The sequence below is a fragment of the Ipomoea triloba genome, chromosome 9 (assembly GCF_003576645.1).
Source record: "Ipomoea triloba cultivar NCNSP0323 chromosome 9, ASM357664v1".
Lineage (NCBI taxonomy): Eukaryota > Viridiplantae > Streptophyta > Magnoliopsida > Solanales > Convolvulaceae > Ipomoea > Ipomoea triloba.
Genome location: NC_044924.1, coordinates 1,630,975 through 1,650,215, shown reverse-complemented (window position 1 = coordinate 1,650,215; position 19,241 = coordinate 1,630,975). Strand labels below are relative to the sequence as shown.

The 19,241-nt window shown below is 34.2% G+C and overlaps 4 protein-coding genes across 4 annotated transcripts; all 4 read left to right on the top strand.

Annotated features, from left to right (window-relative positions):
• Positions 1 to 49: 49 nt before the first annotated feature.
• LOC116028484 (serine carboxypeptidase-like 17) lies at positions 50 to 3,525 on the top strand. The gene is made up of 14 exons (XM_031270203.1): positions 50 to 289; positions 394 to 539; positions 641 to 720; positions 885 to 1,007; positions 1,177 to 1,279; positions 1,414 to 1,451; positions 1,587 to 1,691; positions 1,837 to 1,926; positions 2,317 to 2,433; positions 2,532 to 2,603; positions 2,749 to 2,867; positions 2,978 to 3,091; positions 3,193 to 3,247; positions 3,343 to 3,525. The coding sequence occupies exons 1-14, from the start codon at positions 153 to 155 to the stop codon at positions 3,424 to 3,426; spliced, it is 1,383 nt and encodes a 460-aa protein (XP_031126063.1). The 5' UTR covers positions 50 to 152; the 3' UTR covers positions 3,427 to 3,525.
• Positions 3,526 to 4,020: 495 nt separating this feature from the next.
• On the top strand, positions 4,021 to 5,167 carry LOC116029039 (putative F-box protein At1g32420). The gene has a single exon (XM_031270918.1). The coding sequence runs from the start codon at positions 4,022 to 4,024 to the stop codon at positions 5,165 to 5,167; it is 1,146 nt and encodes a 381-aa protein (XP_031126778.1). The 5' UTR covers position 4,021.
• Positions 5,168 to 6,647: 1,480 nt separating this feature from the next.
• On the top strand, positions 6,648 to 8,826 carry LOC116029035 (receptor-like protein 9DC3). The gene has a single exon (XM_031270915.1). It carries the CDS (start codon positions 6,648 to 6,650, stop codon positions 8,634 to 8,636), a length of 1,989 nt encoding a protein of 662 aa, XP_031126775.1. The 3' UTR covers positions 8,637 to 8,826.
• Positions 8,827 to 16,597: 7,771 nt separating this feature from the next.
• On the top strand, positions 16,598 to 18,830 carry LOC116030588 (receptor-like protein 12). Its single transcript, XM_031272889.1, has one exon. The coding sequence runs from the start codon at positions 16,653 to 16,655 to the stop codon at positions 18,708 to 18,710; it is 2,058 nt and encodes a 685-aa protein (XP_031128749.1). The 5' UTR covers positions 16,598 to 16,652; the 3' UTR covers positions 18,711 to 18,830.
• Positions 18,831 to 19,241: the final 411 nt, after the last annotated feature.

Sequence of the window (19,241 nt, the reverse complement as noted above, 5' to 3'; positions counted from 1 at the left end):
GCAAAGAAAAGGTAACAATCAAGATACTCTCTCTCTCTCTCTCATCATGAGCAAAATAGTATTTGGAGAGCGAGCTGAGCTGATGAGGGAGTAATATAATGGTCCATGAAATGAGTTGCAGTTAGCAGTACGTGTATGAGTGTAGGCTAGAGATGAGAAGCATTGTGATCATGGCGGCTTCAATCCTTGTGTTTCTGCTATTGTTTATGGCTCCAACGTTTTCAAATTCAGAAGAGATTGAAACTTTGCCTGGTTTCCCAGGAAAACTACCATTCAAACTCCAAACCGGGTAACCCTAATTCTTTCTTTCTTTCTTTCTGTGCAGTGTCTGGTTATCATCGGTTATACCTAGGATTTGATGTTATTGTCGGTATGTTTGGTTTAATTAATTAGTTACATTGGTGTGGGAGAATTTGAACAAGTTCAACTGTTTTATTACTTCATTGAATCTGAGAGGAGCCCAGAAAACGATCCGCTCTTTCTATGGCTCACTGGAGGCCCAGGTTGCTCTGCTCTCTCTCGTCTCCTCTATGAGATTGGTATTTTATTTTCCATCTCTCATTTTTGTTTCTGTCATACTTACCTTAATTACATTATTAAACCCTCCTTAATTGGGTTTATGATGTTTTGTTGAAGCTAGGTCCTTTCACCATTAATTATGCAAATTCCACTACTGGGGACATCCCATCTTTGGAGTTGAACCCCTATGCATGGACCAAGGTTAGTTACTTACTTAGGATTTCAATTAATCTTTAACATTATATTAGTCCAAGCTAATTAAGGTATACTTATTTTTTTATTTTTAGGTACTATACATGCAGTTAGAACTACAGAAATAATGTTTGTGTATGTTCTGATCTTTAATTTACAAAATAATTAATTAGGTGGCCAACATTATATTTTTGGATCAACCTGTTGGAACTGGATTCTCCTATTCCAAAACATGGGAAGCTTCCATTTCTACTGATACCTTATCTGCACAACAAACTTATAGTTTCCTCATACAGGTAACACACGTACAATAATTTTTTTATTTTTTTATTTTTGGCTACATGCTAACCTACCCTGAATAGTATTTGTTCAACAATTATGCCAATCCTGATTATATTGAGATTGGACTTAGCTAACTTTGAGGGGATGTGAGACTTTAATTTGCTTTTCTCTGATTGATTGCAGTGGCTCCTGGACCACCCCAAATTCCTCAGTAATCCGCTCTACATTACCGGAGATTCCTATTCTGGAATCATTATTCCACTGATTGTTCACAAAATATATGATGGTAACTAGCTAGATAGCTAGCTCACCTTGTTTTCGATCTGCATACATGCAATTATTTGCATTCCAATGCTCTGATCTGCTCATATCTTCTGAGTTAAATTATCTTATTATGTTGTTGTTTGTTTGTCTTGGTAGGTTTAGAATCTGGGATTGAGCCGCGTTTAAATATGAAAGTACATCGATCTCATCTCAACTCCCTTAGCTTTGTCGCGCCTAGCCTCCTCCTATATATTCTTGCTATACTAGTTAATGTGTTTATGATTTTTGTAATGCTTTTGAACATATATATATATATATATATGGTTTAGGGCTATGTGGTAGGCAATCCAATGACTGCAGATACTTATGCAAACGAAAACAATCAAGTCATATTTGCTTATAGAATGGGGCTTTTGTCACACAATCTATACCAGGTTTGCCCATTTAATTTGATGATTTGATTATTGAATATTATAATTTTGGTATTTGAATGTTAATTCTTTGTAAAATTATGTTTACATCATCATTTGAACTATCCTATCCTATATCATTTTCTGCGTGCTCGGGCTATGCATGCAGTCCACAAAAGAAAGTTGCAATGGAAATTACAATATAGATGAACATCCACAAAATCCAGCATGTCAATATGATCTTCAAAGAGTATCAAAGGTTAGCCAGTAGTTTTATATATATATATGTCCATAATCAAGTGAGAATCAACTTTAACCTGCAAACTGCAAACTTGTGAAGGATTGCACCGCACGTACTACATGATTGCACTGCACTTACTACATGATTGCACGACATTCGGATAATATTGCACCTAAAGGTTCTCCGGGCATGTCTAAGGAGCCGTAGCAGTGCAATCATGTAGTATTTGTGGTGCAATCCTTCACAAGTTCGCAGTTCGCAAGTTAAGGTTGGTTCTCACCTAATTAGAATATATATATATATATTGTAACCTTTTTTTTTTCATAAAAGATTGTTGAATTTGTCTTCAAGGGTCCATTTATATAGCTCTACAGTCACAACTATAGCTAGGTATGGTTTTTTGTGTAGTGTGTTGAAAAGATAAACAAGGCCCAAATTTTAGAACCCATATGTAGCAATGAAAATTTATTACTGAGTCTAGATGGGAGGTCTATTGGTGAAGATTTACCACAACAGTGGTGCAGAGTAAGTATCTAACCCCTAATAATATACTTTCATTATTCTATAATATTATCTTATGTTTTCTATTTTGTGGTAAGTTGTACATTTATATATATATGTAGGAAAATAATTATTTGTACTCCATCACCTGGGCAAATAACAAAGCTGTCCAGAAAGCACTTCACGTGCGTGAGGTATGTCTTATATGTCTAGTTGTTACTTGTTAGGACAGATAGATATTATCATATTAACCAAACATCCATAAAAATTAATTGAAGCAGATAAAGAAAAGTTTACAGTACGTGATGATGATCTGATCTGAATATTTATCGCCAACAGGGAACAATAACAACGTGGGATAGATGCAACGACCAAATCTCGTACATTTATAATGTCCAAAGCACGGTTGATTATCATCGGAGTTTCACTAACAAATCCTATCGAGTTCTAATCTACAGGTGATGCTTTCATTTAAAGCAGCCCGCAACCATTATCTTGTTTCAATTTTTATCTTAACCATGATTTTTGAGAAGCTAATATGATATAATATTATTCGCTAAGCGTACAGTGGGGATCACGACATGGGTATTCCTCATATAGGCACAGAAGAATGGATAGAGTCCTTAAAAGTTGGGGTTGTAGACGAATGGAGACCTTGGTTCGTTGAAGATCAAGTTGCGGGGTGAGTTTGTTGGTTAACTTATTAGGATCTCTCGAATATACTACATTAATGGGGCCTTTAATTAACTGAAATGTGTTATAATGTTGATGAATATAATGCAGATACACCAAGAAGTATTCACAGAATGAGTATGAATTGACATATGCAACTGTGAAGGTAAGACAACATTTTCATATATTAATCTTATGGTTCAACAACACTAGGAATGTAATTAGTGAAATAATTAGCATTCATTTCTTGTTAACGCATAGGGAGCAGGTCATACAGCACCAGAATATAAACCACGAGAATGTTTGTCAATGCTTCAAAGATGGCTTAGCTATTATCCTCTTTGATTATGTAATGGAATGCATATATATTCCATAATAAAATTCCATATGTAATGTACTTTCATTATATTAAAATGTATTTTGTATTCATGGTTCACACAGTTATATATATATGTTAATTATGGTCCACACAATAACTTGCCATTGCTAGTGTGTCAGCTACTTACTTGTGTGACGAGGGAAACTCGAAATTACTATCCGAGGTTAGGTTTGTGACCTTAGCCGACAAAAGATTATAAAGAGATAAACTAACCTAAGTTGTTCATAGTTGATCACCTCACACCAATAAGAATAATAGGTCACTCTATACTAAGTCAAATTTTTAATTTTATAATTACCAAGCCAGCCGTCCAACCAACTTAACTCTGATGCCCTATTTTCTAAGTCTTTATCGTCATGTAGTTTTGATTTACACAGAAAAAGAAAGTTTCCTAGTTGGATTAATAATAGGAATGTCATGATCTGAACCAATACCGTACCTATATAAGGTATTAAATAAGCAATGACGCAATGTACCAGTTAGGTTTCGAAGTACATAACTGTCTATATATACTTCAATTCCTGCCGCCGTCAAATTCCTGCTCCTATTACAACCGAAACCATGGACGGAGCGAGATCGCCGGCTGTCTCTGATCCACCGCCGTCACCGTCAAATTTGCCTCGCGATATCCTCGCGGAAATTCTCAAAAGGCTCCGGGCAAAAACCCTAATGAAATTCAAGTGCGTTTCAAAAGATTGGTTTAACCTAATCCGCGACTCTTCCTTCGCAGAATCTCACCTAAATCACGCTCGAACCCGACCCGACTCCTCGCACCTTCTCTTCGCCTTCTTCGCCATTGACGACCAAATCCACACAATTTACCCAACCAACGAGAACCTTTCCTTAACTTCTCAACTTCCATCGCATACTTTTGACGAGGATTTTCAACCTTGCTCTAACGTTGCCAACGGCCTTATTTGCGTCTGTTCAATCCGCTCCACTCAGCCTCGTATTTGGGTTCTCAATCTCACCACCAAGCAGAAGAAACCCCTCCCGCACCCAAATTTGGCCAACACTTATTCTATCCCAAATTTCTGCCTCAGCATATTCTACCTAGGGTGCGATCCAGTCTCAAATCAGTACAAAATCCTCCACCATTACAAACAGGCGTACGAGGTTCTCACATTGGGAACCGAAACCTGGCGACCGGTACCAGGAAACCCTACCGCAGAGATTGATTTATTGAAAGCTCGAGAAGGTTTCATTTACCAAGGAATGGGACACGAAGGTGTGGCTTCCATTAACGGCAGAATTTATATCAGAAACTTAGAGGCGGAGGTTATGTCATTCTTCGATTTGAAGGATGAGAAATTCGGAGAAGTGGATTTTCCAGAAAGTATAGAGGGCGTTTGCCGTTACACGGCCGATTTAATCGACTTCGGTGGGAGATTAGCGATTGTGGTCGGAAAATACGAGATTGTGAGGCAACTACGAATTTGGATTTTGGAAGACGAGGATAATAATTGCGTTGAGAAGAGATTAACACTACCAAAACGTAATAATCTTTACGTGGAATTCATCGGCGTCATAGGTAATGGCAAGGTGATAGTTAACTGTAAGGATTATTGCAGCTTTGACGTAAGCCCTAGTTACTTTAAATATTATGATTTGAAGACGTTGGAAGTTACTAGCAATAGTGTAATTAAGATTCAGCCGCACAGGGATCCTCTGTCGTACAATTATGTTGAAAACATTGTCCCATTGTGAACACTAGTACGAGATGATTAGAAGCTAACTAGGTTTAATGTTTGTTTTCTGAGTAGTACTGTCCTGTTATATTGTAGTATCTATTCATAACATATTTTCTCAAGTAAGTTTGATGTTAGTTGTACTATGTTTTCATGATGTTACGTTGCATGTCAATGAGTATAGTATAGAGTTAGTTGTCTTTAGATCGATCTTATCTGGAACTTGTGTTCTCAATGATTATTGTTTGTTATTTCTTATAATATTTTGTTTGTTTTAAGTATCTGTTAATCTTTTTGTTGTTGTCATGATCTTGTCAAAAATCATATAATTTTAAGAATATAACTCACAAGGTTGAGTGGTTTGGAAAGAAAGATCAGGCATCGAGTCTTATCAGCAAGAGTGTGGGAACAATCTCTCAAAGTGAGGGGTTTTTTGTGCGCAGTAAGCAATCTCTCAAAGTGAAGGGTTTTCTGTGCGCAGTAAGCAAATGTCTAGTCTCTGTATTCAACTGAATTATCATTATTTAAATCCTCCCCAGATGCTTTGTCGACAAGGGCGTGAAAACCTTTGCAATCGGGGATTCAACCTTTTGAGGAAAAAGAATAATAATAACATGGATCATCATATCCCCTTTATGAGGGTTATGAAGTTGTGGATCAAATTGGAAAGTGAAACCTAGAGGCATGTTGAACGCAATTATAATCTAGAAAGTGAAACCTAGAGGCATGTTGAACGCAATTATATGGAAGTAGTTGAGGTTGATCTTAATTATCTACAATTATGTTGAAGATATTGTCCTTTCAATTTGTGAGAAGTGATTAAAACCAGCTTACTTTTATGAATAAATTAAAATCTGAATGATCGAGTAGGTAGGTAGGTATGTATGTACATACACACACGTAGTAATATGGACCCTTTCCTTTTGGGTGCATTATTGGAATGCATACACCGTAGCTTTTGTCTCCTTAGCTTTCTAAACCACTTTCCCAACTTGTCTTGTAATTGGTCTAAAATGAGGAAATTAAATGAGCTAATGCGTTGTACCCGTCAAAGGGGTGAAGTGGAGACTTAACTTTAATTTGCACTACTATCACTTTTTTTCTATTTCTTCATCAATTTAATTTGATCTACTCAACCAACCAAGATTCTTTTTAGATTATACTTTTACATTAATTAATGACCTCAACGTTCTACATTTGAACCTCGTAGAAGCGAATGCTAGCGGCAAGTCAAAAAAGAAGAATTGATCTCACTAGACGTGTGGACCTATCAAATAATTTTACCACTTTTTCTCTTCTTTTAAATCAAGAGTTCACCGTACAAGATGCATTACTAGCTACTATATCAATCTTGAAATCACTCCACAACAAAGAACACAAACACCTAATAAACACGTACAAGCTAAGCTAGTATAGCTAGAAAGATGATCATGCTCACTTCTTCTCAAGTGCCTTCTTTTCTTCTTCTTCTTGTTATTTTTTCCCTTTCATTACAACATATGCAAGCGTTAGAAAGTGCAGAGGGAAGAGCCCTCCTTCAGTGGAAGGAAAGTTTATCCAATACTGATGGTGTTCTTGATTCATGGTCCCTTTCCAACCTCAAAAACATTTGTAACTGGACAGGGATCACTTGTGATACTGCAACTAATACGTATGTTTCTATGATCGATTTGGGTGGTTATAATTTTAGCCTCAGAGGTACACTTTACAACTTTGGTTTCGTTTCATTTCTGAATCTCACCCATTTAGTCCTCTTTGATAATAGTTTCATCGGATCGATTCCATCCGCTATTGCTAATCTCACCAAACTCACATTCTTGGACCTTAGTCTAAACCATTTTGAATCTAGTATACCACTAGGGATTACAAAATTAACAAGACTCCAATATTTAGACCTTTCTTATAACAATCTCAATGGTACTATTCCCAATCAAATCAGTCACCTTCACAACCTTGAATCCATCAATATATCTACGAATCATTTCGGTGGCCAATTTCCAGAATCAATATTCTCAAATCTAAGCAAGCTTCAGTCTTTCTCTTGTGAATCAAATCTTTTTCAAGGCCCTTTTCCAACCAATTTAACCAGCCTTTCAATGCTTAAGATAATCAACCTATATGACAACCATTTCTATGGCATTATACCTCAAGAAGTTAGTCGATTGACAAATTTAATTGAGCTTACTCTTGGTCAGAATAACTTCTCAGGTGCCATTCCACCACAAATTGGAAACCTCAACAACTTGGAGGAACTTAATCTAGCAAGCAATCATCTTTCTGGGCCTATACCTTCTCCATTTGGAAATCTGACAAATCTGTTTTACTTGTTACTTGCTCACAACAATCTCAGTACCACCCTAGAGTCATTTTTATGCAATTTCAACTCCCTACGAATTATGGATCTGTCTAGGAACAATTTGCGAGGTCCACTACCTCAATGTTTATGGAACTTCAGCAAAAAACTTTGGTTTGTGGATCTATCAAGAAACCAATTTGAGGGAACTATTCCAGGAGAATTTGCAGAGAAAAACAGGTTACAGTTTATCAATTTGAAGGGAAATCACCTGGGAGGGCCATTGCCTCGAGGTCTACTAAATTGTAGCATCCTTAAGGTTCTAAATGTTGCAAACAACAAGTTGGTTGGTTCTTTCCCGCACTGGTTAGATGTTCTATCTCATTTGGATGTACTTATCTTGAGATCTAATCGATTTTATGGCACAGTAGGCACTTCCAACACTAAACATCCATTCCCAAAGATGCGTATATTTGATATCTCCCACAACGATTTCACAGGTGCTTTGCCAGGGTATTACCTGGAGAATTTTGAAGGGATGCAGAATGAAAGTGCTACTGGAGATGACATATATCTCTCCCAAGATGATTATATAGACCTTGTGTTGAAAAGGACGGAGCGTCCAGTGCAGAGCTATAATTTGTTTACATTTCTTGATTTCTCCAATAACCACTTTCATGGGGAGATTCCAGAATCTATAGGAAAGCTACGCTACATCAGGTTTTTGAATTTATCCCATAACCAATTGATCGGCAATATTCCATCATGGTTAGGGAATTTATCTATTCTTGAGTCACTTGATCTGTCATCAAACCAACTAGAGGGTAAAATTCCTGAACAGCTTGCAACATTGACATTTCTATCTGTACTAAACCTCTCCTATAATCATCTCGTTGGTCCTATTCCACATGGCCCGCAATTTAACACTTTCAACAATGACTCCTATTTGGGAAACACGGCTCTATGTGGATTTCCACTGACGATACAATGTCAAGGCAACAATAATCGGTCACCGCCCCAAACACCAGCACCAGATGGAGAGGAGGATTCAGGAAATTTTGGGGGCGGATTTGGGTGGCGAAGTGTTGTTATAGGATACTGCAGTTGCATGCCATTTGGTATTTTTGTGGGATATGTTGCATTTTTATATGGAAGACCAAGATGGTTTGTAAGGTTTGTGCTGGCCGGGAGATAAGAATGGAAAGGGCTGCAGGGATGAGCTTTGGTTTTCATTTTCATGGAGTATTTCATTTGTGTTTAATTAATGCGCTAGCTAGTGCAGAGTGCTTTGAGTTTTCATTTTGAAACTAGTATTGTATGAGTGCTTAATTATTTTAGTTTCACCTATATATTGTTTTAATGAATAAAATTTCTTTTTTGTGTTTTGGTATGATGTATAAATATACACATGTTGGAAATAGTTGATTATGTCTTAGTTAGAATATATAGCACTTTATATCTTATTGTTCATTAGATTATAGTGTTGTATAAATATCTTATAAAAAATATAATCATATTGTGGCTCTAGCTAGCGTATATATACAGAATATCTCGATGGTTTAAGGTACGTTAGTGTTTGTAGAATAAGGTAGATGAAGTGAAAGGAGGGCTGATGGAGATCAACTAGGAGATTTGATGTAATATTAGATGGATAATGATGCCAAATTAGTGAGACCAATGGTGTAGCCGTTGATGGTGGTTGTTGTTTCTGATCCGCTGCTGCCAAATGTTCCTTATGAAATTCTCAAAATTAAAGACTTCCAACAAAATCTCTTATACAAATTTTTAAAAAATTAAAATGTAATATTTTCTTTTATATATATATATATATATATATATATATATATATATATATATATATATATATATATATATATATATATATTAATTCTGTCGTGTGCAAGTTGACTAGGTTTATTAAGTATTTTGGACTTTCGTTATATTTTTTCATGATTTTGATCCTGTGTCATATGTTCAGATAAGCTGATCATTTCATAATTAGAGCTGTCAATGCGGGCTGGCGGGCCCCGCCCCGCCAAAGCCCGTCAAAGCCCGCCTTTGTGGCGGGGCGGGCTAAAAAGCCCGCCAAAAAGCGGGCCTAAGTAGAGGCAACCCGCCCCGCCCCGCCTTAAGCCCGCGGGCCTTGGCGGGGGCCCGCCAAATTTTAAAAGTTTTAAATTTAAATAAAAATTAATATAAAAATGTAGTAAGTGTATACTAAAATAATTTGGATAATTTAAACATATAGTAATGTATTTGTAATTTTTTAAACACAATAATGACTAATAAATAAGTGTTAATCCATAAGTTAATAACAAATCATTTATATAATTTACTAATGTTTTGAACTTGATTATACATATATATATATTAATTATTGTATTAGTTTACAGTACAGTTAGCTATATATTATAATTATATAGTGTTAGTTTACAGTTTATACTCCGTATATTATAATTAGTGTATTAATTTATAGATTGAAAACTAATATAATTATATAATTATATAATTAGTTTATAAAATTCAATGTAATTATATATTGAATTTTGATTTACAGTTTACACTGTAAACCAAAATTCAATTACTATTACATTAATTATATAAAATGGTGTATATATATATTACACACACACTAATGTTAGTAATATAATCAAGATGAAAAGACATATTAAATGTTATAGATTTGCTATTGTAGTATTTATTTATTTTAATAATTTTTTATTATACATTTGGCGGGCCCCCGCCGGCCCGCCAAGCTCGCCCCGCCAAGCCCGCGGGTTAGGCGGGAGCGGGCTAAAAAGCCCGCCTTAAAACGGGCTCAAAAAATTAGAGCCCGCCCCGCCCTTTTGGCGGGACGGGACGGGCTAGCCCGGCGGGCTAAGCCCGTTTTGACGGCTCTATTCATAATTAAGCAATTTCGAAACTTGACTTGTATGTCAAAAAGGAGGAATTGAGTGTTAGTTTCCACTGCACAACCTTTTGGAATTTGGTCATCAATTTTGATCCACTCAACATTATTTTTCTTAAATTATGTTTTTATGGCTTACATTGTGAGACCATCTCACAGATACTAAATTCCTTTTAATTTCAAAGAAAGGAAAAAGGAGCTAAAACTTTTCCCCACATCTACTCCAGGGATATGCATGATGCACATATATACATATATATACATACACATCCATTCTGGAGGGTCACAGAATCTCAGAAAGTCACATAGTCTCAGAAATGAGAACATATATACAATCAAAAATTAATCTATGAAAAGATTTGAGAATAGTCAGACAATAATTGCTCTGAGAGAGGTTGAGATGAAAGGTTTTACCCTAATAAAAATATGAGGGATGAAAGGTTAATTTCATCACTGTCATATTTTTTTGTGTTATCTACTATAAACACTTGAGTATATATCTTTAGATAGAATTCTCAGTTACACACCTTAACAGGGAAATTCTTGGCAGAGCAACACGATATTTCTGTATATCTTCTTGTATCTCATAGGTCTTAGTCGGATATCCATGTTGCTTGTAAAGGAAGATCAAAGACTTAAAAGGAAAGTGAGTATACATCTGAAGATGTCAAATGATCCAGTTTCTTATTATTCCCTTATTTTCTTTTGTATTTTGTATTGCATCTCAAAAATATTACAGAATATATACCAAGCATTTTTTTCAACATGTAAGATTAAAAATGGTCGTGCCGCAATAATATTATGACCAAATGATGAAATTTTAGAAAAAAAAAATTTAAAAGTGAACTGACAGTTATAAATTTCTGACCAAAAATTTAATTAAGTTTTTTAAAATAGTTTTTTTTTTAATGTTAAGAATATATACATTTAAAAGGAGATTGTAGTAGGACTCCCCAGTCCTCATCTAGTACTATTTTTTTTCATTATTATTAGCTTTTTCATTATTACCGCAAATAATTAATTCCAACATATAAAATAGTGAATTATGCCTTTCTCTTATTGCTGCCCAACCCCTTAATTACTAAAGTTTGTGTGTGTTCTTTTTAAAGAAAATTAAATCTTATTAAATTTCATAACTCAAACGCTGAATACAAGAAGGAAAAACGTAGGGTTGGGGGACATTGCAAGAGAATTAAATTTATTAATCAAAAAAATTTGTAAATATTCAATTTAGCAATAAATTTCCGTCTTAGTATTTAACCAATAATAGATATTTAATCTCTAGGTATTCATACAATATTGTTGTCTTGTCTCCTTCTAAACCAAAAATCTGAAACACAAAATTCAGAAATTTTAAAAAATCTTCAAAAAATTTAAAATGAATCACTTCATAAACAATTTGTCAACTTGACTTCTAAGTCAAAGAATGTCTTTTGCGTATTTGATCCTCAATTTAATGTGATCCACTCAATCAAGATTCTTTACATCCCTCTAGATGTTATCGCTTTCTAAAGAGACAAATAATAAATTCCCTTGCGGCCTGGCTTGACTTCTAAACACTTAGGTATCGGAAGTCAACAAATTAAAAAGAAAAAAAAATAAATGAGGAGAAAGTGACAAATAATAAATTCCCTAGCGGCCTAGCTTGACTTCTAAACACTTAGCTATCGGAAGTCAACAAATTAAAAAGAAAAAAAAATGAGTTATATAGTTTAGGCGTTAAGCAAGCTAAACTACAAATAAGTTATTTGGCTTAGAATCAATAGATCTTTAAATTTGATCCGATTATTATATATGGAGTTTAGCAAAAACTCAAATAATTTGAATAACAAATCCAGTAGTGAAATTCAAACATCTTAACATTTAGTTTGAGCATGACATTCATGAAATCAACCCAACTTTTTCATTTTTATCTACTATATATATATATATATAAAATAAGATTCAATAACGTTAAGCCTCTAACATGAAAAAAAAAATGTTGGTGTATGTAATTGTTTTAAATTGTTTATTTAAATGAACGATTCATATTATTATTTGTTTTAGTATTTTCTTACGATTTTACCTACTTACCCTTTATTATTACTACTATATTTTTTTCCCATTAATATTCCACATTCAATCTGTGTAAACTTTAATTATAAAATGACCATAATTAAGATGTAATATTAAATTTTGTTATGATATTTGATTGTAGGTAAAAAAGAACTTTAAAAAGATAGGAAAAAAAACATTAATTTACTAAGCCTATTTGAGCAGAGCTAAGTCAAACTTGAACTTCAATTTATTTAATAGATAGAGTGAAACTTTGGGTTTTAACAACATACTGAGGAAACTTGAGTCTACTTGAGTGAATTACATCATATCCCTGGAGTACTCTTTTTCCCTTTCTTTGAAATCAAGTAGAAAACTACACTATATGATGGATCGGATGAAGATTAAATATAATACTTATGTACTGAAAAATGTAATACTAGTAGCGAATAAAGTGTTTATTACTTATATGACAAAATGTAATAATTTTGAAGAAAAAATATAATACTTTTACATTTAATTTTAATTTAAAAGTATTACATTTTTTTTTCAAAGTATTATATTTTTTTCTGAGTAACAAACACTTGTCAACATTACTTGTAAGGAAAAATGTAATATTTTTACATTGTCCTAAAAAATATTACATTTTCCATAATAATAAGTAACAAAAATTTTATTCCTAATTAGTATTACATTTTTAGTATAAGTATTACATTTTTATATTAAATCGACCCGTCTCACAGATCATGATCTAGGAGACGGTCTCAAGTATGAGTGTGTGACCCTATATGAAAAGGCAAGTTGTCTCTGATATGTTTAACGAATTAAATAGACGTAGAAAATTGATGGGTTTCTTTGTTGGACAAAATTAGCCTCCGGAAGTCTTTGTTCTCACTGGTCAATAATGACAAAAACCAACACATTTACAAACACCCTCGCATGAACCCTTTCATTAAAAAACAATACACTTTAGCTCATTATCTGTTTGCTCTTACGTTAATCGTCAATTTTGTGGTGTTAAATCTAATTAATAGTGTTATATATTCGTGATCTTATTGAGAGCCTGAGATCAAATCTCATGTAGGCTAAGCTATCTTCACTACATTCATTTGCTATCTTAGCTTCACAATTCTGCACAGAATACACTTTGCAAATTGCACTTTGTGGATGGTGCTGTTAAATGGGCTTTCAAATAAAATTTATAAGTGCAATTAACAATATTATATGATGCACTTTCCAATACTATACAATGCACTTTTCATATGAACCTCAAAGCGCACTTAGCAACACTATATGGTGCATACACTTTACAACATTACAGAATACGTGCATTTTTATATATAATTGGATGCACTTTGTAGTGTTACAAAGTGACAATGACGAGGAGGAGAAAAAAAGAAGAAGAAAGAATTGAAGGAAAAGGGAAGAGAAGAGGAGAAGAAGGGAAAACAAAGAGGAAAAAAATCTTGAAATGGAATAACTTTTATTTTTTTTGTCCAACAAAAATCAGTGGTGTCTGCTAAACTAGGAATTATGTAACTATTGTGAGGAACCATTGAATGAATGCATGTATGGATTTATTCGTGTATAGTAGAGGAGTTCTATTACATATACTTTTGAATTTTACTCTCTCATTTTATTTTTTGATATGACAATCAATAAGAATAAAACTTGTGAGTATAATTTGAAAGTCCACATACTAACACTAGTACAAAATGGAGCAAAGAAATATGACTTTAATAAGCTACCCTTCTTTAAACAAGAGTAATGTATTGTTAAAAAAAAAAAAAAAAAAAAAAAAAAANTTAAAAAAAAAAAAAAAAAAAAAAGACAATGAGTCGATGACATAATTGTAAATAAATGAATAAAAAATCGCTACTATAATTTTCATATAGTAGAGTCTCTTGATGCAACCATAAAACTAGGACGATAAGAGGAATTGGGGTGCAAACGATCCGACCTCTCGCCTCGGAGCTAGGGACCCCAAGGAGTAATTGCATGGAAATGAGTTGCCGTGCCCCACTCAACTACACACATACAGGAGTAATTGCATGGAAATGAGTTGCCATGCCCCACTCGACTACACATGCACAGACAGGAGTTATTTCATTGTACGTACGTACTAGCTGCACCGTTCTCAATAATGGAGATATAAACTACTTCGTACTACCCATGAATGAAAACCTACAAAAACCAGTGGTTATACCGTGGACCATGGGTCATATACTGCAGTTGTGTTAAATTGATAGTGCAGTTATGTTGAAAGGGAACTGCAGTTGCGCAGAACGAGGTCGTTTCATCCGTCTGGAACTACAGTTGTGTTGAACTGATATTGCAGTTGTGTTGAACGGATGAACGACCTTTGTTCCATGCAACTGCAGTTTCCTTTCAACACAACTGCACTATCAATCATGACCATGGTGGACAATGCATTGTGGATCATGGTGCACAGTATAATTTGGGTAAAAAAACGGTTGACGACGCGAATACCCATAGTTGATGGTGATTAGTGTTTTTCTATCTTGTTTAATGAAATGATTGGAAATAGTGACTATAATTTTTTGTGGATGTCTTAAAATGGTTGAAACAAGTCAACTGCTAGTTTCAACTAATCGATAACCTTAAATGAAAAGTGTGTAATACACTCTGAAATTTGTAATATTTTTTATTTAAAATGTAGTATATAATACTTTTTATTAGTCCATAGAAAAAGATTACATTTTAATGGGCACAGTTTCACACAAAATTTACTCATTCTAGATATATCAATCAAGCATATTACTAACTCTATCTCATTTGACATATATTGTTTAATATTAATTGGTCCAACCGGGTAGCCCATTCTTTAGCTAAGGATGAAGGATTGAAGGGGCGGCTATCACCCATTTTGTTTGGAGGCTCTCTCCTCCCTTGTTTTTGAAGCTAAGTTAATATATTCGGTTTTGTTGGTTTCCAAATTTTTTTTTTAATTTTTTATAATTAATAATATATTTAATGAAGTTTCTAAATATATAAATTTTATATATTAATACCAAACATAATATTATAAAAAGGCAAATTATAAATAATTTCAATCAAGTCTCGTTAATTGAAACAATCACATAAAATGAAACAGATTGAGTACACAAGTTTACATATATATAGTAAGACTATCTTTATTTATGCAATATTTTATCACTTTTAATTGTTTCAAAAGTAAGTCCTACTTCTACATTATAAAATTTGCAATTCTTTTTCTTCTTCTTTTTTTCTTACGATTTTACCTACTTATTACCCTTTATTATAATTATATTGTATTATTTTTTCCTCTTAATATCCCGCATTCTGTCAGTGTAAAATTTAATTATAAAATGATCGTAATTAAGATATAATATTAAATTTTGTTATGATATTTGATTGTATGCAAAATATTTTTTATTATACTTTTTTTTTGCCAAAAAGATGGGGATCGAAAAAAAAAAAAAAACAAAACAAAACAAAAAAAAACCTTAATTTACTAAGCCTATTTGAGCAGAGCTAAGTCAAACTTGGACTTCAATTTATTTAATGGAGTGAGACTTTATGAATTTTAACTACATACTGAGTAAACTACTTGAGTACTTGACTACTTGAGTGGTCATATCCCTGGAGTAAACTTGAGTCTACTTGAATGAATTACATCAATTTACACTATAAAATGCACTTGAATGAATTACATCAATTTACACTATAAAATGCACGTACTACTTGTTTATCATCAAACTTCAAACCAACCACAAGAAAGAACACAGCCAAACACGTGCTAGCTAGAAACATATTGATCATGCAGCTCAATTCTTTTCTTCTTCTTTGAGTGAAACTTTGAGTTAGTGGCACCCGGTTGTACCTCATATGGGAAGGAGCGGGTTCGAGCTTAAACTACCTACAGAGTAAGTTTGAGCGTACTTGAGTGAATTACATCATATCATATCCTTGGAGTAGACGTGGGGAAAGGTTTTAGCTCTTTTTCCCTTTTTTTGAAATCAAAAGAAATATAATTTAGTAGAAAATTACACTATAAGATGAGAATAAACTTGAGTCTGCTACTTGATTGAATTACATCATATCCTTGAAGTAGACGTGGGAAAAGGTTTTAGCTCTTTTTCCCTTTCTTTGAAATCAAAAGGAATATAATTTAGTAGAAAATTACACTATAAAATGCACATACTACTTGCTTATCATCAATCTTACTTCAAACCAACCACAAGAAAGAACACAGCCAAACTCGTACTAGCTAGAAAGATATTGGTCATGCAGCTCACTTCTTTTCTTCTTCTTCTTGTTATTTTTTCCCTTCCATTACAGATGCAAGCTTTAGAAAGAGCAGAGGGAAGAGCCCTCCTTCAGTGGAAGGAAACCTTATCCAATACTGATGGTGTTCTTGATTCATGGTCCCTTTCCAACTTCAAAAACATTTGTAATTGGACAGGTATCACTTGTAATACTGCGAAGTATGTTTCTAAGATGAACTTGAGTGGTTATAATTTCAACCTCACAGGTACCCTTCACAACTTTGGTTTTGTTTCATTCCCGAATCTTAGCCATTTAGTCCTCTCTAATAATAGTTTCAGTGGATCAATTCCATCTGCTATTGCTAACCTCACCAAACTCACATTCTTGGACCTTAGTCTAAACTATTTTGAATCTAGTATACCACTAGGGATTACAAAGTTAACAAGACTCCGATATTTGAACCTCGATGGAAACAATCTCAATGGCACTATTCCCAATCAGATCAGTCATCTTCACAACCTTCAACACCTCGATATATCATTTAATCTTTTCGGTGGCCAACTTTCAGAATCAATATTCTCAAATCTAAGCAAGCTTCAGTCTTTCCATTGTAGATTAAATTTTTTTCAAGGCCCTTTTCCAACCAATTTTACCAGCCTTTCAATGCTTAAGATAATTGAGCTATATGATAACCACTTCTATGGCATTATACCTCAAGAAGTTAGTCGACTGACAAATTTAATAGACCTTGATCTTGGTCGGAATAACTTCTGGGGTGCCATTCCACCACAAATTGGAAATCTGAACAACTTGGAGAAACTTTGTCTTGAAAGCAACCATTTTTCTGGGCCTATGCCTTCTGCATTTGGAAATCTGACAAATCTGATTAACTTGTTACTTGCTCACAACAATCTAAGTACCACCCTAGAGTCATTATTGTTATGCAATTTCAACTCTCTGGGAGTTCTTGATCTGTCTAGAAACAATTTGCGAGGTCCACTACCTCAAAGTTTATGGAACTTCAGCAAAAACCTTTGGTTTGTGGATTTTTCACGAAACAAATTTGAGGGAACTATTCCTGGAGAATTTGCAGAGAAAAACAACTTAAAGTTTATCAATTTGAAGGGAAATCACTTGGGAGGGCCATTGCCTCGAGGCCTACTAAATTGTAGCATCCTTGAGGTTTTAGATGTTGGAAACAACAAGTTGGTTGGTTCTTTCCCACATTGGTTGGATGTTCTATCTCATTTGGAGGTACTTATCTTGAGATCTAATCGATTTTATGGCACAGTAGGCACTTCCAACACTAAATGCCCATTCCCAAAGATGCGTATATTTGATATCTCCCACAACGAGTTCACAGGTGCTTTGCCAAGGTATTACTTGGAGAATTTTGAATGGATGCAGAATGAAAGTGCTACTGATGATTACATAATGCTCTCCCCAGATGATTATATAGACCTTGTGTTGAAAACGACGGAGCATCCAGTGCAGACCTACCATTTGTTTAGATTTCTTGATTTCTCCAATAACCACTTTCATGGGGAGATTCCAGAATCTATAGGAAAGCTACACTACATCAGGTTTTTGAATTTATCCCATAACCAATTGATCGGAAATATTCCATCATGGTTAGGAAATTTATCTAATCTTGAGGCGCTTGATCTGTCATCGAACCAACTAGTGGGTAAAATTCCTGAACAGCTTGCAACGTTGACATTTCTAGCTGTACTAAACCTCTCCTATAATCATCTCGTTGGTCCTATTCCACACGGCCCGCAATTTAACACTTTCAACAATGACTCTTATTTGGGAAACACAGCTCTGTGTGGATTCCCATTGACGATACAATGTCAAGGCAGCAATAATCGGTCACAACCCCAAACACCAGCACCAAATGGAGAGGAGGATTCAGGAAATTTTGAGGGCGGATTTGGGTGGCGAAGTGTTGTTATAGGATACTGCAGTTGCATGCCATTTGGTATTTTTGTGGGATATCTTGCATTTTTGTATGGAAGACCAAAATGGTTTGTAAGGTTAGTGGCACCAGTTAGGACACTTAGGAATAAGAAGTAGTGAAAGGGGCAGAGATGAGCTTTGGTTTTCATTTGATTTGGGGTTTTCATTTTGAACTTGTACGAGTGCTTATTTTAATTTCATCTAATGTTGTAATCAATAAAATTTCTTTTGTGTTTTCGTCTGATGCATGTACAAATAATACACCCATATTGGAAATTGTAGATTGTGTTTTATGAATTTTTTGTTGTTAAAAATATAATTATATTGTGGCTCACGTGCATATATAGAAGCCCCCGAGCGCCTAAAGATTTTTTTAACCAGGAAGTTTCTAGATAGAGATGATATATATTTAAATATTGTACTTGTTTTATAATTACAATTTAATTGTAGTACCAAATTGAAAGTTGAACAATAGTTTCATCACACTATATAGATAATCAAGAGCATATTTGACCCTACTTTTAATATATTAATTTCCTTTCGCGTGCATGGCATACATCATAGTTAATACCTCCTTCCAAAATAAAATAAAATAAAATAAAAACCAGCGCCATTATATTAATTCAATTCACACCTTTGGCAACTTGG

Excerpts from the sequence above, each read along its gene's own strand:
- LOC116028484 (XM_031270203.1), top strand. The coding sequence starts at position 153 with ATGAGAAGCATTGTGATCATGGCGGCTTCAATCCTTGTGTTTCTGCTA. Across the intron at positions 1,927-2,316 it reads ATCTTCAAAGAGTATCAAAG|TGTGTTGAAAAGATAAACAA; the intron begins GTTAGCCAGTAG and ends TTTTTTGTGTAG. Across the intron at positions 3,248-3,342 it reads TGACATATGCAACTGTGAAG|GGAGCAGGTCATACAGCACC; the intron begins GTAAGACAACAT and ends GTTAACGCATAG.
- LOC116029039 (XM_031270918.1), top strand. The coding sequence starts at position 4,022 with ATGGACGGAGCGAGATCGCCGGCTGTCTCTGATCCACCGCCGTCACCG.
- LOC116029035 (XM_031270915.1), top strand. The coding sequence starts at position 6,648 with ATGCAAGCGTTAGAAAGTGCAGAGGGAAGAGCCCTCCTTCAGTGGAAG.
- LOC116030588 (XM_031272889.1), top strand. The coding sequence starts at position 16,653 with ATGCAGCTCACTTCTTTTCTTCTTCTTCTTGTTATTTTTTCCCTTCCA.